The sequence below is a fragment of the Dipodomys spectabilis genome, unplaced genomic scaffold (genome assembly GCF_019054845.1).
Source record: "Dipodomys spectabilis isolate Male_0828 unplaced genomic scaffold, ASM1905484v1 ptg000030l, whole genome shotgun sequence".
Taxonomy (NCBI): Eukaryota; Metazoa; Chordata; class Mammalia; order Rodentia; family Heteromyidae; genus Dipodomys; species Dipodomys spectabilis.
In genome coordinates, this window is record NW_024870707.1 from 11,705,786 (window position 1) to 11,723,393 (window position 17,608).

General features: G+C 52.8%; 1 protein-coding gene across 2 annotated transcripts in view; it reads right to left on the reverse strand.

The window, feature by feature from the left end:
- Positions 1-16,853, reverse strand: part of Sptbn2 (spectrin beta, non-erythrocytic 2) — a 43,576-nt gene extending 26,723 nt beyond the window's left edge. The window contains exons 1-5 of one of the 2 annotated variants that reach the window (XM_042676517.1): positions 16,479-16,853; positions 6,954-7,132; positions 1,946-2,097; positions 1,372-1,545; positions 53-144 (exon numbers count right to left, since the gene is read on the reverse strand). In XM_042676517.1, coding sequence (XP_042532451.1) covers positions 53-144; positions 1,372-1,545; positions 1,946-2,097; positions 6,954-7,110 — 575 coding nt within the window. In that variant the 5' untranslated portion in view covers positions 7,111-7,132; positions 16,479-16,853. Of the gene's footprint in view, positions 1-52; positions 145-1,371; positions 1,546-1,945; positions 2,098-3,870; positions 4,282-6,953; positions 7,133-16,478 lie in introns of those variants that run through there. The other variant, XM_042676516.1, reaches the window with a different exon arrangement.
- Between the last annotated feature and the right edge of the window lie 755 nt (positions 16,854-17,608).

The following is a 17,608-nucleotide window of genomic DNA, read 5'->3' on the forward strand; positions in this document are numbered from 1 at the left end:
TGTGTGGCTTAGGTGTGGCCCACTCCACGGCCACGCCCCCGAGCTTCCTCACCCTGCCGTCTTCATCTGGCACCACAGCAGCAGGGCATCTTTGGCTGACTTCTTCTCCTTGTTGTCTTCTGTTTCCACACTGATGTCTTGGATCTAAGGAAGGAAGCAAGGGAGTGTCCCTCATTCTCTGGACAGGAGCTCTTGGTGTTGTCAGAGGCACTCAGAGAGAAATGGAAGGAAATGACGCTTGAGATCCCTCTTGAAGGGGTGAAGGGACAGAGCCTGGGCTCCCTTCAACCTAGACTCATAACACGAATCATTGGGTACAAGGAATTTGAGGTGGGACGGCAGTGTGGAAGTGCCCGAGAGTGCAGGGAGCTGGTTCCTCCAGGTGGGGAATGCAGGTGGATGAGAGACTATTTTCTGCATGGCTTTCAGGGGTGAGGCACAAGGAACTCTGCTTAGGGCTGAAAGGAACAGGGAGGCCAAGCAGGGAGGATGGGGGACCCAGTAAGACAGCTGAGATGGGACCCAGAAGCATAACAGAGGGGGTGACCAGGCCTCCCTTGGACTTCTAAAACTCTGTGCAGTGAAGGACCATTTATAAAACTTCCAGTTCCTCATGGACCAAGCTGGGGTCCTTAATACACAAGACTGGCACTCAAAACAGACTCCAGGGAACTTTGCCAACACCGAACAATTCTCTGCCCTGTGGAGCGAGGCTAGCTGCCTCACTGAGTGTATGGAGAACTGCTCTACAAGGTGTGAGATATGGATTTTTTTTTTTTTTTGGTCAGTTGTGGGGCTTGAACTCAGCCTGGGCACTGTCCCTCAGCTCTTCAGCTCAAAGCTAGTGCTTTACCACTTGAGCCACATCGCCACTTCCGGTTTTCTGAGTGGTTTATTGGAGATAAGAGTCTCATGGACTTTCCTGCCTGGGCTGGCTTTGAACTGCGATCCTCAGATCTCAGCCTCTGGTGTAGCTAGGATGACAGGTGTGAGCCACCAGGCACCCAGGCAGTTGCTTGATTTTTTTGTTTTGAGGGTTTCTTTCCCCTGCAAATCCTGGGGCTTGAACTCAGGGCCTGGGCACCATCCCTGAACTTCTCTTGCTCAAGACCAGTGCTCTTACCACTTGAGCCACAGCTCTACTTCCAGCTTCCTTGGGGGGAGTTTATTGGAGGTATGAGTCTTACAGTCTTTCCTGCCCAGGCTGGCTTCAACCTGTGATCCTTAGATCTCAGCTTCCTGACAAGCTAGGTTTACAGGGGTGAGCCACTGGTGCCAGACTTCTGTTTTTGTATTTGTCTATCACAGGCCAGCAGGAACTGTGGTGCAGAACCAGTGCACGGTCCACACCCTGGGTAGTGCTGGCAGTACCTGGAATCGAAGGATGATGGTCCAGACCAGCCCAAGAGTCAGACGGTGGTTCCCGTCTACGATGTCGTGGGAACCCATGTTCTCCAGGTGCACCTTCTGCTCCTTCAGAAACTGCAGGGCCTTGTCCACATTCTCCAGGCAGTGGATTCGCATGCGGCCCTTAGTTGGTTTTGGCTGTTGGGGGACAGGGGGGAGTATAGTGACAAGTGACACACGGGTTCCTGGGTTTCCTTCTTCTTCCCCAGCCTTCCCAGTGCTCTCCTTCAGGAACATGAGGACAGCCCCAGGGCCAGGCTGAAGGTCATGGAGCCCAGGCTGGGGTCACAGATGAGGCTTGGCCAGATTAAGATTCCCAAGGGAATTAATTGCACCCAGAGCGAGCGGGAAAAGAAATGTTTTCAATGGGGCCACTGTTCCTGTCTCTGCAAAGCAGGGCGCCCACGTAATCCACCCAGCAAAGCCGCTCCGAATGAGCCCATCCTCTGGGCAGAGGGGCTGCTGTGTTCTGCCCCTCTTGTGGCTTTCCCCCTCTTGGTCCCTGGGGCTCCCTCCTCCCTCCGTGACGGGTACTCACCAGTGTCTCTCCTGACAGCACCTCCAGGAGCCTCAGGAGGTTGCGCCCGTCCCGCAGGTCGCTGTACAGGTCTCCCACCCGGCAGGTCACCCGGGCCAGGTGTGAGTTCACCCACTTGGTGAAGGTTTTCTTCTGCACTGCTTCTCGCTCATCTGTGGTGGCAACATGAGGTCATTTCCGTCCTTCAAGTACAATGTGCCTACTTCTAAAACCACTTGTCGGGGTGGGGGTCAGGGCCTGAGGAAGCAGAGGAAGTGATCTCTGGGGAGATGAGAGGAAAGAAGAACCCAGAAGAGCTGGGAATGGAGAAATGGAAATGCGCTTGACGACAAAGAACAAGAAAGGGAAGAGAGGAAATAAGCTTTGCGAAGACAGGATGGAAACAACTGTACAGGAAGCACTGGGACCAGGCTTTACGATGTAACAGTGGTGAAACCCTGGGGAAGTTTTCCATCCATTAGAGCCTCAATTTTCCCATTTGTTACATGGGCACATCCCTTTTATTTCCACATTTAGATTGGTTAAATGAGATAGTAGTATAAGACACCAAGTTGATACCTGGTGCGTGGCTCCCTGATTAAGTACTGGGATAGAGGTAGATTCTCATCGTCTCAGCCATGGCTGAAAGGAGGCGCGGGCTGAAAACAGGGCTGTGGTCCTTCCAGGTGGCCGACAGGTAGAACTGACAGAGTTAGATACCAATCTCAAGAACAAAAAGGGAGGGGGGCAGGCAAAGTACACAGGAAGATTCTTGATATGGATGAAGCTTCCACCCTTAGTTCATTGCGGAGGGAAGAAAGAGGCTCAGGCATGGGAAGCTGCTCCACAGGCTGGTGTGACCTGACCTCAGAGATGACCTCCGGGGCGAGGACCTGGCCCCAGTAGCCAAGGCATGAAGAGTTACTTTGGACTCCATCTCAGCACCAGCATCTCAGAAACTGAAAAGACTCCTCCCTTAATCTCACGTTCCAGGGCACCTCACCCATAAAAAACAGCAACACGCCCAAGTCTGTTCCTGTCTACCTCACCTCCAACCCCTGTACCTGTGCCAAACCCGGGGTCCTCACGGCTGCGTGGGCCGCCCTGTAGCACCTGTGGCACCCAGGTGTCTCTGGGCCTCTTTTCAGGGTCTATAGGCCCTGCCTAGGCTGGGGACGGCCAGGGATTTCCAGACATTACTGGGTTGAGGAGGAGGGCAGCCTGCCCTGGTATTACGCCTGGGGTGAGGCCATGTTGGCACACAGGTAGAAAGAAAGTAGAAAGAGGAGTAGCTAGAAAAAATGGGCAAAACCAAACTCAGAATGTAATGTCACAAGTCGAACCCACAACATCCTAGACACACATGCCCTAAAACACAACGGCTTTCAGAAATACACTTGCATAGCTGTGCCAGGACGAACACCCCTCTTCAGACAGCTTCCCAGGCTCTGCGTTTCAGTCCTTCTTCGACACTTTCCCCAATTTCTACACATGTCCAGGTCACACACATTCAGACACCCACTCTTCAGGCCAGGGAAACAAACAAGCTCTAAGCTCAGGTCTCTGGCCCACTCCTTCTCTCCTTCCCTAACAAGGTGAGCCTGGCTCAACCCAGGGATGGGCTGCCTGGAGAGAGGAGAGCCCAGTGGCCACACTGACGCGCTGGGCCCTGCATCCTCATCACCTTTGTACCCAGCAGGCTGTCTCAAGGTCACGCTCGGGTCCTCACACGACCACACACATGTCCCTTCCAGTGGGTCCAAACCTTCCCTGCTTCTGTCCACATTCCTGGACTTTCTGGCCACTTGACATGATTCCTCCCAAGTCTCATGGTATTGTCCCCCAAGTCAGGTGCTTGGCTCTAGCTTCTGAGCCCCAGCAGACCCTCCGGCCCCTGCAGCTCCCCTCCAGCTCCCCAGGGCTCTCCTTTGCCCAGGGGAACTCACCTTGAAGCTGTTTGAAGCGTCCTTCCAGCACGCTGGCGTACTGAGCGGGGTTGATGAAGGCAGCTGGGGAGAGCAGGAGCCCCCCGGGGTTCTGGGCCCCTTCCACCGCCTCATAGTAAAACTCCTCGGCCCCATTCAGGCCGTTCCCATGCACCCTGCCCACTCCATTCGCACTCATGGTGCCTGCTGCCTCCTACACAGCTCGTGGCCCAGAGTCCATGCTCCCCTGCGCAGGGCAGGGCGGGGTGGTGAGCGTCTGTCCCCTGAGCCTGTGTTGGAGGTCCCCAGAGGCCGCTATGGCCAAGAAGATTTCAAGGATGCTGTGAGTTTCAAGTAGGAAAAAATAGTTATGGGATTTCTAGCTCCAGAGAACAGCGAGCAGGCACACCTGGCCACAGGGAGAGAGGCAGCTCCAGACAAACAGGTCGGACAGTGTCGGGGGAGGGGCAGGGGGCGGAGCTGGGCTGGGGCAGGGCCAGGCCCTGCAGGGGCGGAGGAGGGAGCTGCCAGGGCCAGGAGACTTGCCAGGCAGGCCACAGGTTGCCTAAGACTGGGGAAGACCCGCCAGAGGCCCCCCCTCCCCCCCCAAGCAAATTCCTGCTTCCTGAAGGTCTGCTGACAGACAAGGAGGCTGAGCTCCCCGCCACTTGAGTAGTCCCTGTCTAGGACTCATGGGCTTTGATCTCTGCCCAGAGAGCTGAGAAAAAGAAACGAAGAGCTCCTAGGAGAATGGAAGCCAAGTGCTGTGCTGGCGTTTACTTTTGTCACCTCCTCTGGGGAAGGAATAAGTATTGCTGGTGTCTTCTCCATTGGTATTTGTTATCCGAATGCCAGCCCCTCTCCTGCCCACCAGGGCCTTCTCAGCCAGCTTCCCAGCTCTGCCCCACTGCTTGGGCACAAACTACCAGCTTCCCCTCTGCCCTTTCTCTAGGCTTCTGCTTTTATAGCTGGCAGTCTACACATACCCCCCCCCCCCCAATTTCATTCATTTAGTATTTGCTTGGCATCTTCTGACACAAGGCAAAGCCCATGCAGAGCTCTGATTTGGTGAGACCCAGCTTAGAGGTGGAGAGATATACCTGAGCACTGGGTGGCACCTGTGTGCTCAGTGACGAGCCTGGTGGCATGGGTCTGTGTGCACACTGAGGACAATGTTGAGTGGAACACATCACATGCACAGATATGACACCAGTACCAGTACTGGCTTATGTGCAAAGATGTCATGACCACATGTGTGTCCTGCGCCCAGAGAGTGAAAGTCCTGGACTATGTGTCATTATAGACACACTCAGGGTGTGTGACAGGTAAAATACAATGGCATGGCTATCAGGGCAGTTCTAGAGGACATGTGAATCTAAAACTGGGGTACCAGGGAGACCTTTTCCAAACATATCACTGACATTCTCCATCCCTCATGTCTTTTGTCCTCTCTGAGCTCTAACCTAGAAACAGGTAGGAATAGTTCACCAGCCAGTCTCAAGAACCCATCTGAGCCTGGTGCTGGTGGCTCATGCCTGTAATCCTAGCTACTCAGGAGGTTGAGATCTGAGGATTGTGGTTCAAAGCCAGCCCAGGGCAGGAGAACCTGTGAGACTCATATCTCTAATTAACTACCAGAAAATTTAGTGGTGCTGTGGGCTCAAGTGGTAGGGCACTCGCCTTGAGCTGAAGAACTCAGGGACAGTGCCCAGACCCAGAGTTCCAGCCCACAACTGACCAAAAAAGAAGAGGAGGAGGAAGGGGGGAGCGGGAAGGGGAGGGGGGGGGAAGGAACAACCCATCTGAACCAGGCACCAGTGGCTCATACCTATAATCCTAGCTACTAAGGAGGCTGAGATCTCAACATTGAAGGCAGCCTGGCTAGGAAAGATCCTTATCGCCCATTAGCCACCAAAAAGCCAGAAGTGGAGCTGTGGCTTAAATGGTAGAACACTAGTCTTGAGCAAAGAAAGCTCAGGGACTGTCCAAGCCTTGAGTTCAGGCCCCAAGACCCCCCACCCCCGACCCCCACACACCAAAAGAACCCATCTGAAGAAGGATCCAGGATCCTCAGAAGCTGCAGCTGCCATTGTTCCAGATTGCTGCTGGGCTTGTTGAGAATTTCCTCGGGAGCTTTTTTAAACCCTGAGTTCTGGACCATATGTCTAGAGATTCAAATTCACTGTGCCCAGGGGAGGGACTTGGGAAGCTATTTTTATAAAAACTGTCGCTGGGTAAAACATGCCACCAGGTTTGGGGACCTGGGTTTCCACTGTGGGTGCCACCCCACAGGGAGCACTACCTCTCAGGTGGGAGGAGTTATGACCTCTTACACTGAACTGGGTTGGGCAGCAGGCAGGTCAGTGGGATGACAAGGGTGGGGTGGAGGCGGCCAGTCAGACAGGGTGGGTGGCCAAGGGGTGTGTGATTCAGCCCCATGCCAGCAGCCGCTGGTGGTGTCAGGTGGCAACCCTTCTCTTGTTGCCATGACAACCCCTCCCCCTGAACACAGGGAGGCCCGTCAGACGGGTTTGTTTGTGCCTAGAAGGGGAGAGCCCTGGCCGCAGGGAAGGGCAGGGGCCAAGGTGGGTGGAGAGTAAATTCTGGAGAATGAATGGGTGGCTTTGGACTACGATGGGGTAGCAGGCAGAGATCCTGCTTCGGGGAACAGGTAGATACAATAATGAGAGTAACAGACGGCAGGTGGAGCAGAACAGGTGTGGGAACTGATCGTGGACATCAAGGAAGACACCAGGGGAGGAAAGGTGAGGCAGAGGTGGGTGGAGACAGAAGCGACAGTCAGAGTGTAGAGGAGAAGGGATGTGACTCAGGGCCCGGGTCAGGAAGGGAAGCCGATTCAGCCAGCAGGGCCAGTCCAGGGGTCAGCTCAGCTGGCATACTAGGCTTTGGGGGAAGGGAGGTTAGGAAATGCCTGGTATTGTGTGAAGTTTGTTCCTGCACCGGATTGGGGACCAAAGGGCTTGACAGGGTGCTCAGGCTCTCCCACTTCAGTCCAGCAGCTTAGACAAGACAGTTGTCTCCCCATAAAGATAAAAGACTCTACACACCCACCTCCGCACCTCCTCAGTTCTCCCGGACCTCACCTGCCAGAGCCTTAATTCGAGACCTCTCGAAGAGGCGAGCTGAGCTGCTGTCATTGTCCCAGTCGGAGTCGGGCAGGTCCCAGCGGTTGTTGATGTCACTGTACTGGCCCTGGATCTCCAAGCTGTCGAAGTCTGTGGGCGACAGAGTGCTGCTCATGGTGGTGGGTGGCTTCCTGCTCCTGGAAGAACACGTGGCTGGTGAGGGGCGTCTTGGGGGCCGCGGAGCTCCCCACTCACCACATCCTGCTATCTTTCTGCTCTCACTTGGCTCAGCTCTCCCCGTGGCCATGGTTATGGATAGTTTAGCCTTTTGTCTTTAGACAGTGGGAGGGGGGAGGCAGAGATGGCAATGTGACAGCTGCACTGGGAGAGACACAGGAGGACAGAGAGCTGTCTGAGAGCTTGAGGACAGGCTCAGAGGGCTTCAAAGCAGAGACAGACACAGCAGAACCCAGGGACTCAAAGTGGAGACAGCCGTGGGAATACCAGTGTGTAGACCAGGGTGGTGCAGGCGGAGGATGGGGGTCTTGATGGGTACTAAGGAGTACAAACTAGAATTCTTTCATTCCCTGCTTCTATTTGAGTTCTGAGTCTTCTTTAAAAAATTATTATTGATAGGCTGCCCAGGAGGCTGAGATCTGAGGATGGCAGTTCAAAGCCAGCCCGGGCAGGAAAGTTCGTGAGACTCTTATGTCCAATTAACCACTAAAAAATAAATAAATAAAAGCCAGAAGTGGTAGCTCAAGTGGTAGAATGCTAGTCTTGAGCAAAAGCAGCTCAGGGGCAGTGCCCAGGTCCTGAGTTCAAGCCCTAGGACCAGCACACACACACACACAAGGTTTTAAATTTTTATTATTAGTTTGCATTAGTTATACACAGAGAGATCTCACTGTATCTCTGAGCCTTTTAAACTTTGTAGGCAATTGGAGATTAAAAGACTCCAATTTTCCTCTTGAGCTAAGTCAAACAAACGGTAGATACCCCAGGGAGACCAATGCACTGATAGACAAGTATAGACCAAGTGCCCAGGAGTTCAAAGGATTCAGTATAGTTCTTACCTTCTGGTTTCCTTTTGTTACAGAGAATGCTAAGTAAGTGCTCAAAAGACACCCCTGAGATGTATGTGTCCCCATCATTTCACAGATGGAAGGAATACCTCCAAAGACATTGTCAGTGCGTCAAGGTGGAAGGAGCACTAGCGTTTTTTGTTTGCTTTTGCTAGTATAAGGGCTTGAACTCAGGGCCAGAACTCTTCCTTGGTCTATTTTTTGCTCAAGGCTGGCACTCTAGCACTTGAGTCATAGATTCACATCTAGCTTTTTTGGTGGTTAATTAGAGATAAGAGTCTCACAGCCAGGCGCCAGTGGCTTGTGCCTGTAATCCTAGCTACTCAGGAGGCTGAGATCTGGGGATGGAGGTTCAAAGCCAGCCTGGGCAGGAAGGTCCATGAGACTCTTATCTCCAAAGAACCACCAGAAAACCAGAAGTGGTGCTATGGCTCAAGTGGTAGAGCACTAGCCTTGAGCTGAAGAGCTGAGAGACAGCGCCCAGGCCCAGAGTTCAAGCCCCATAATCAACCAAAAAAAAAAAAAAAAAAGAATCTCACAGACTTATTCCTGATTATCCTGCAGTCTTTTAAGTCTTCCCAGAGGGATCAGCACCCAACTAGCCTTGTAGTGCCCAGTCCTCTTTGGGCCAGGTATGCTTGCCAACACTACTTTTGACCTTAACTTGGGCAATATACTCTGTCCTCAAAAAAAATAACAAATGAGTTTCCTGTTAGCTCCTGGGGACTTTGGAAAAAAAACAAAAAAAACCACCTGTACTGTCCAAAGTTCTTGTGTAACACAGGATTCAACAGCCATTCAAGAGAAATGTTGAGGGGAGATTTATTTTTATTTTTTTGTCAGTTGGGGGGCTTGAACTCAGGGCCCGGTTTTTTTTTTTAATTTTTATTTTTATTGTGAAAATACTCTACAGAGGGGTTACAATTATATGGGCAAGATAATGAGTATATTTCTTATCAAGCATTGTAGCCTCCTCCTTTGTTTCCCCTTCCCATCCCTTCCCATCCTCCCCCCCGCCCCCGTGGGCCTGGGTTTTTTCACTCAAGGATAGCGCTCTACTATTTTGAGCCACAGCGCCACTTCCATTTTTCTGGTGGTTCATTGGAGATAAGAATCTCATGGATTTTCACACCCAGGATGGCTTTGAACCACAATCCTCAGATCTCAGCCTCCTGAGTAGCTAGGATAACAGGCATGAGCTACCAGTGCTTGGCTGAGAGGAGATTTTTTTACTTTAACAGAATCCCATATTCTGTTAAATTTGTCTTAAATTAAGTCTTAATTTAGTTCTTTGGGGGGGTGCTGAGGCTTGGCACTCAGGGCCTTGTGCTTGTTAGTCGAGTGCTGAACCACTTAAACCATGTTCCAACACAGCACTGTGTATGTGTTTGTGCATGCATACACACGTGTGTGTGTGTGTGCCAGGACTGAGGCTTGAGCTTTGGACCTCAAAATTCTCACTTAGCTTTATCTTTTTTGTTGTTGTTGGTTGTGGGGCTTGAACTCTGGGCCTGAGCGCTGTCCTTCAGCTCTTCAGCTCAAGGCTAGCGCTCTACCACTTGAGCTACAGCGCCACGTTTGTTTTTTTTGGGTCCAGTTGTGGGGCTGAACTCTGGGCCTGGGCGCTGTCCCTTAGCTCTTCAGCTCAAGGCTAACACTCTATCATTTGAGCCACAGCGCCACTTCCGGCTTTTTTTCTTTTTGCTTATGTGGTGCTGAGGAATCGAACCCAGGTCCTCATGCATGCAAGGCAAACACTCTACCACTGAGCCACCTTCCCAGCCCTCTGGTGGTTTATTGGAGATAAGAGTCTCACGGAGTTTCCTGCCCGGGCTGGCTTTGAACCGTGATCCTCAGATCTCAGCTTCCTGACTAGCTAGGATTACAGGCGTGAGCCACCAGCGCCTGGTTCTTTATCTTTTTTTCTTTATGCCAGTCCTGGGGCTTGAACTCAGGGCCTGAACACTGTCCCTGAGCTTTTTTTTTCTTTCTTTCTTTCTCCAGGCTCTACAACTTGAGCCACAGCCCCAGTTCTGACTTTTTGCTGGTTCACTGGAGATACGAGTCTCACAGTGGCTTTGAACTTTGATCCTCAGATCTCAGCCTCCTGGGTGGCTAGCCATAAACCACCAGTGCCTGGAGACATTTTAATCTTGAGTATGACTCCCTAGTTCAGGGCTGTGACACTAGCGGTGTTGGGCAGTATTTGAGACCAGCAAATATCCTTCCTGAAGAAAAGAGGTAAGGAAAACCTGTCATGTGGTTTGGGGAAGGTAGAAAGGCATTGGGTGGTAAGGCTCCGGTGGGGAGGATAGTGAATTGTCATGGGAACACAAGGAAATTGGCATATACCAATAACTGGTTCCAAGAAGCTGAATCTGACCAGCTTGAAGGTCAGGATGGTCCACCCTCCGTTTCCCTGGGCACCAGGAAGATTTCCCTACAGTGTACAGGAGCCAAGGTCTCAGGGCCCTAGAGCTGGGCTTTTCATTCCCTATAGGAAGGCAGAGAGCTTAATTCCCACCAGGCAGATGACTCCTTTCCCATCTTTTCCCCCAACAGAGTCTCTGGATTTGCTCTGTAAATATTTATATAAAAATAAATTCTAGGGCAGAGTTGAATCACCCTGAGCAAAGAGCAAGTGCTGTGGGCAACGCATGACCTGAACTCAGTGAGCTGCGGATACGAAAGCAGTCGGTGATTTAGAAGCTTCACACTTGGCCCCTCAGATGGGGCCTCTCAGCAGCAGCAGCCCCTGTGGTGCTGGGCTCTGGGAAGGATCTGTGCAGAGACCTCCCAGCAGGCACAGCGACACTAGCACCCTGCAACTGTCAATTTATTTGACCCCCTTTTCTTTTACCAGAAGGCACAAACTTACTAAAGCCAGCCCCCAGGAGTGTTTTGTTTGGCCAATTGCTGTATTTATTTATTTGGTTCACTGTTTCATTTTTAAAATCATAAAACACTTCCTATAAAAGAGTATTACCTTCAGCACATTACTCTGAACAAATGGCAGGGACGTGTGAACTATTGTTACTTTGCTCCCTGTTGGTCCCTCCCCCTCCCCCCTCGGGAAATATTTACAAGTAAAATCATCAACAATAAACAAAATAATCCTCTCTGCTGCTGTTTCAAAATTTCGATGTTGGTTTTTACATGCCTACCTCTTGCTCTCCCCAAAAAATTTTGTAAAGAATTAAAACAGGGCTGGGAATGTTAGTGGCGGAGTGCTTGCCTAGCATGCATGAAGCCCTGGGTTTGATTCCTCAGTACTAAGTGAACAGAAAAAGCCAGAAGGGGCGCTGTGGCTTAAATGGTAGAACAGTGCTCAGGCCCTGAGTACAAGCCCTAGAACTGGCCAAAAAATAAAATAAAATAAAATAAAACATATCTGCTGGACACTGATGGCTCAGGCCTGCCTGTAATCCAACCTACTCAGGAGGCTGAGATGTGAGGACTGCAGTTTGAAACCAGCCTGGGCAGAAAAATCTATGAGATTCTTAAGCCAATTAACCACTAAAAGGCCAGAAGTGAAGATGTGGCTCGAATGGTAGAGTTCTAGCCTAAGCAGAAAAAGCCAAGAGAGAGTAAAGGTCCTGAGTTTAAGCCCTAGTACATGTATAAAACAAAACAACAACAAAACATTACCTCTAGTGAACAGCAAAGATTTCACTACACTTCAAATGCAGGTCAGTTTGAAGCAGAGAAATGTTAGTTTTCTAAACAGAAGGGGATTTAAAAGAAAAAAAAGATGCAGCAAAACTGTTTTAGAAGAACCCATTTCAGATTCCTTTAGGAGGGCCAGTGCCCCCCACTTCTCTGCAGACCCTGCCACTCCCTTTTTCTCTCCTATACAAATATGTCTCATAAATGTATGCTACCTGTCAGGCCCCTGAAGACTTGGAGGCATTCAAATTACTTTAAGTCTCTGTATTCCATAGAGCAGACACTTAAGGAAGCCCCATGTCTGACACTGTCTCCAAACAACTAACTCTACCCTATAGGCTCAATGTACCCAAATATGTACTACTTGGGTGACCTCAGGGGTCCTAAGAACTCCAGGCATGGAATCCAGACTTTCTAGGGCCTCTCTGTGGAATCTTTTTTTTTTCTTTCTTTTTTTGGTCGGTCATGGGGCTTGAACTCTGGTTGGGTGCTGATCCTGCGCTTTTCAGCTCAAGGCGAGCACTCTACCACTTGGGTCACAGCGCCACTTCCGGTTTGCTAGTGGGTTGTTGGAGATTAGAGTCTCCCAGACTTTCCTGCCCAAGCTGGCTTTGAACCTCGATCCTCAGATCTCAGCCTCCTGAGTAGCTAGGATTACAGGCATGAGCCACTGGCGCCCGGCTTGGACTCTTTTTTATAATTAAGGGGAGAGGGGAAGGACAGAGCTAGAATCTCTGGCTCCTCCAAATAAAACTTCATACACTTAAATGCTTCTCTCTCCAAATCAAGTTTGAGGCCTATGTGTTTTCTGACCTGAGTTTCCAGGGATATCATGATAAAGAAAAGGAACCCATATGGTATTTTTGTCGTTTGGTCACAGATCCCTACAGGGTCACTGCACTGAGACTATACAGAGGTCTTGTTCCCATAGATTTCATTGAGAACAGTGCTCTTAACAGTGCTGTTAAGCACTGTAGCTCTGTGCCTGGAAAGTTTTGGGTTCCAAATATTCTGGGTCTGTAGCCTCTCCCACTCCCTGCCTTTTGGACAATATGTTCTGTACGTTCCCAGATGCCATCTCCAGATTCCTATAATTTTCTGTTTGAGTTTCTCCTACCCAGATCCTGGTTCCTTTTCACTGGGTCTATCTTCCCTTACCTAGGATCTGGACCTCCATGCTCATACTTCCTCATGCTGTCAGAAAGCAAAGCAGCCCCATCTCTACCCTCAAATTCTCCCTGTACTGGAGAATCTCCAAACTTATTCTCCTCCAAGGATTCCTGAACTCTGGCAATAGGGCAGTGCACTAGCTAATCCAGATTACCATTTCACCCCTCTCTTATTCTTAGCCACTGACCTCGGTGGGGCCCAAGTAGCTTATGTTGTTAGTGCCAGAATAGTGTCACCTCCTTCCAGCTGTAGGCTGGAACCCACAAACTGCTCAGCCACAGGCAGGTCCTCTAAGACGTCAGCCTCCACTTACTTTCCTCTGCTGACCTGGCCTCTAAAGCTGGAAATCCTATCCCTGGGGCTAGCGGCTGGGGCTAGTACCTAATTCCTCCTCTCACCACGTGCGGCTCCAGATTAATTCTTTACTTCCCTCAGGGAAGAGTGGATCATTCCACCCCTGCGCTCCCACAGTACCTCACAGGCAGCTATTATGGCGCTTACCCCATTGTATTACAGTTACTTGTTAGTGTGTCTCCACTCGTTCCACCTTTAACTCATTGAGAACTGGGTCTTACTCCTTTCTGGGTCCAGTACAATAGATATTCAGTAAAGAAGACAGTGCATGAAGAAACCATTCGTTTTTGGCCACCACAGTTAATGTCTTTCTTAGGGCCAAAGAAAAGCATGGAAAGAATGAAGGTGGGATTAGAAATGACCCACTCCTTAGCTGCAATAGTTTCAGACTTGGGCACTCGAACTCCTGACCAGCGATTCTTAGACTCCCACAAATCATAATCATCTGGAGTGGGGGGGGGGGGGCAGCTGAAATAGACCACTAGGCTCTGCCCCCAGAGCTTCTCTTTTGGCAGATCCGGGGGAGGAGTTGGGAATTTGCATTTCTAATTCGTTCCCAGGTGGCACTGAGCCTGCTTATGTAGGGAACCTACTTTGAAGGCCAAAGATGACAAGCAGCTGGAGCTGGTTGGTTAGAAGCACTGTGAAGGCTGTTTCCAGCTCCAGTGACTAGAAGTACTTCTAGGTGTGTGCAGGCTCTCCCTACCCCATGCTGAACTCAAATACAGCTTCCTCATGGGAGCTCCAAGCACGAGAGAAGAAAATGAAGACAGAGTGGGCGCTAGAGCTCATGAAACAGAGGTGCTGGGTCTGACACAGCGAATCGCAGATGTGAGGAAGGAAGGAAGGAAGGAGGACAGGGCTGCAGCAGCCATGGGAAGGCAGAATTGAATAAATGACAGGAGGATGAATAATAGATTAGAAGAGATGGGGACTTTGGCAAAGTAGAAATCTTATGTGACTCAAACTATAAATGGCAGAGAGAGGAAAAGGCAAAAGAAGTCGTAATTAAATCCAGCACTCCCAGGAAGGCAAAAGAAAGATGCTCCAGGGTAGGTAGAGAGCAGAAGAAAGGTAGGAAGAACAAAATCTCAATCTGTTTCCTGGACCCCCAACCTATTTCCTGGTCCATGCTCCTGATAAAGCTTAAGGGATCTGCTCCTCAGGAGTTTAGGAAGTAGGTTGAAGGGTGTGTATGGGGGGGGGGGGGAACGGGGACTGCTTTTTCATTCTCTTAGGAAAGAATTATTCAGCGTCATTTTGGATGTATGTGCAGGTAATGAAGGCTCGAACTCAGGACCTAGGTACAATCCCTTAGCTTTTCCACTCAACGCTGGTGCTCTACCACTTGAGCCACAGCATCACTTCCAGTTATTTGCTGGTAAAAATGGAAAATAACATCTCATAGACTTTCCTGCCCAGGCTGGTTTTTGAACTGTTAGCATCCTCAAATCTCAGCCCCCTGAGCAGCTCGGATTATAGGTGTAAACCATGGTGGTCCTGAATCTGCCTCATTTTCACTCCCCAACCCGGAGCTTACATCAGTCTCATAAGCTCCATCTTAGTTGTTGTTGTTGTTTTTTCCTTCACAGATGTTTAGCTGTTTTGGAATACACGAAGAGCTTGTCCCAGGCATCAAGCTAAGACATATTTGAAACTTAACTCTGTCCACTTCACCTTCAAGGTAAACTGGTTTGTGGAGAACCCAGGCCCCTGGCCTGAAACTCCCAGCTCTCAGTGTTGGAAGACGGTGGTTGCCCCCCACGGAGGAAGGCAGCTGAGAAACAATCCACGGAGAGTGGGCTTGTACTAAGCAGGCTGTCGCAGGGCTAAGACTACCTCAGTCAACCTGCCACCTGCAATGGGGTGAATGAGGCGAAGTCGCTGGGAGCCGGAGCGGATGGCGATTGCGAGCCGGAGCGCCGGAGAGGGTACACCCCCGCCACGATGGCTGCGTGCTGGGGCCCCCCCGGAGCCCGGAAAACGTCCACACACACCCCCAAATAAAGCCACCTTACCCGACGCTTCCCCACAGGGCTTCGTTCCCTCTCGGCCAAAGCTACACGCACCCCCCGCCGGCCGCGTCCCCTCGCCCGCACCCCGCGAGGGAGCCTGGGCGGCAGCTCCAAGCCAGCTCCCGAGGAGGCGCGGAGCCCACGCGGCTGCAGGCGGCGGCCGGGGGCGGCGGGACAGCGCCCGCGGGCCGGTCCGCCCGAGCCGCCGCGGGGCCCGCGACCCGCCGGCGCTGTCAGCCGCGCTCCGAGTCCGGGCGGCCCCGTCCGTCCGCGGTCCGTCAGGGCTCTCCCCGCGGCCCCGCAGGCCCCGCCGGCCCCGCGCCTCGGCCCCCGCCGCCTTCACGTGGGTGCCGGGCCGGTGGGCACATGACTCTCCGCATCCTGTCCCCGGGCCCCGGCACAGGCGAGAGGGGCCGGGTGCCCGTCCCCTCCGGAGCCAGCCGGGACCCCGACCCCGCCGCCCGCAGCGCACCGCACCGCACCGCACGCGGCTGCACAAAGCGCGCCGCCCCCGCCGGCCCGGGCGGGACAAAGCGGGCCGGGGCGCCGGCACCTTACCTGGACGCGGAGCGCCGGCCGGACGAGCGGGAGCGCGGCGGGCGGGCGGGCGCTCACCGGTCGTCGCCGCGCCCGCAGCCCCGCCGCGAGGGGCGGTTGCGGGTGGCGTGGCGGCCGCGGGGCGCACGGCGGGTGCTGTCACGGGGCGCGAGCGGCGCGGGGCGCGGGGGGGGGGGGCGCGCGGGGCCGGCGGCGGCGGCGGCGCGCGGGCGCGAGCGGCGGGACCGCGGCGCCGCGGATGGAGGACAATAGCCTCCCCCCTGCCACAGGCCGCCGGCTCCCGCGGGAGGCCCGGGACCATCTGGAGCCCGCGGCCCCGCGGGGCTCGGGGCGGGGCCCGCGCCAACCCCCCCCCTCCCCGCCCAGTCCGGCGCCATGGCAACCGAGGCCCCTCTCGGCTCTCCCCTCGGCTCCCCGGCCCGGGGTCGCTGACCTTCCCCGGGGCGACCGCGGCCGCCGCTGGTTGGCCGGCTCCGACCTCCCCCCCCTCCCCGCCTTCCGCGGAGGGGCCGCGCAGGACCCCCGCCTTCCGGCCTCGGCCAGCCCCGCGTCACCCCTCGGCCGTGCGCGTGCCCCGTCCCGGCTCCGGGGGGCCCTGACCTTCCCAGGCTGGACGCCCCCCACCTTTGTCCCTCTTCCGCTCGAGGGAAACCCGCACCCCGCGGTGCGCAGTCCCCCCAGCGCCCCTCACTCACCGCCGAGGTCTCCCCGAGATGTGGCCTCTGTTTCCTTTTCAGATTCTCCTGTCTGGGCACCTCCGGGCCATCTCCCCTACGCCCTCCTCGCGGCCGAGCCCCCTCTCCCGCGTCCTCCTTCCGGCAGGTAGCCTGGCCTGCTTTCCCAAAGCATCTCCATGGTGTTGGTGGAGATTTGCCTGCTCACAAATCAGATTCTCGGCACAGTCATCGCAGCGGCTTCTCAGCTCCCTCTCATTTATCAACCAAGGAGAATTCTGGCCCAGTCACTGTCTTAAGGGGGCTGGGGGCGGGGATGGACATTTCTAGGCCTGGCACGGGCTGGGCTCCTTCTTGGTTTATGGGCGGTTGGATGGGCTAAGGTTTAAGGTCATCAACCAAGGTGCAGTGCTAGCTGCTTAGGAGAGGGAGGGATTATGCCTAAATCAGAACGAACGCCCAGGGTGGGTGCTAGTGGTGGGTGCTAAAAGTGCACTATGTCATGTGACACTCCCACCCCCTCGCTGGCTCTGAGAGGTAGATGCTGTTCTTCCAGACTAGAAAGCTGAGCTCAGAGAGGAACCAGTAAAAACCGAGTGGGCCTGGGACGGTCTTTTAGGTTCTATTACTGCTCTGATGCAGGTGGGCCTGAAGAATGCCTGAAAATGACCAAGGAATATAGGCAACTCCAAGAATGCACGCTGAGTGAATTATTGGATTTCAGGTTTTATAAAATGGCTTTATCGGCCATGAATTTTAGGATTATGCTTCTTCCCGAAAAGATATGCATACTGAAACAAATAAATATAATGAAACCCCTTTCCAAAAAAGGTTCTGACTAAATAAAATCACTTGAATGAAATGTACTTGGAAACAATTTGCAAGGTAAAACCTAAGTGTCATTTCATTTACCTGGCCTTGGTTTTCCTCATTTGTAAGATGAGTTGAGCGAAGTATTCAAGAATTGCACTTTTAGAAAAGGTTACCCTGAAGTTCTCTCCTAGCTCTGATAGGAAATTTCTACACTAACGTGGACCTCAGTCTTCTGGGTTACACCCATCATCAGCTGTGATTCAAATGACAGGTTCAAAGAAGCAAGGGCCACAAACTGCAACTGTCCCTAGAGGTCAGAAGAGAATGTGTTGGAAGCC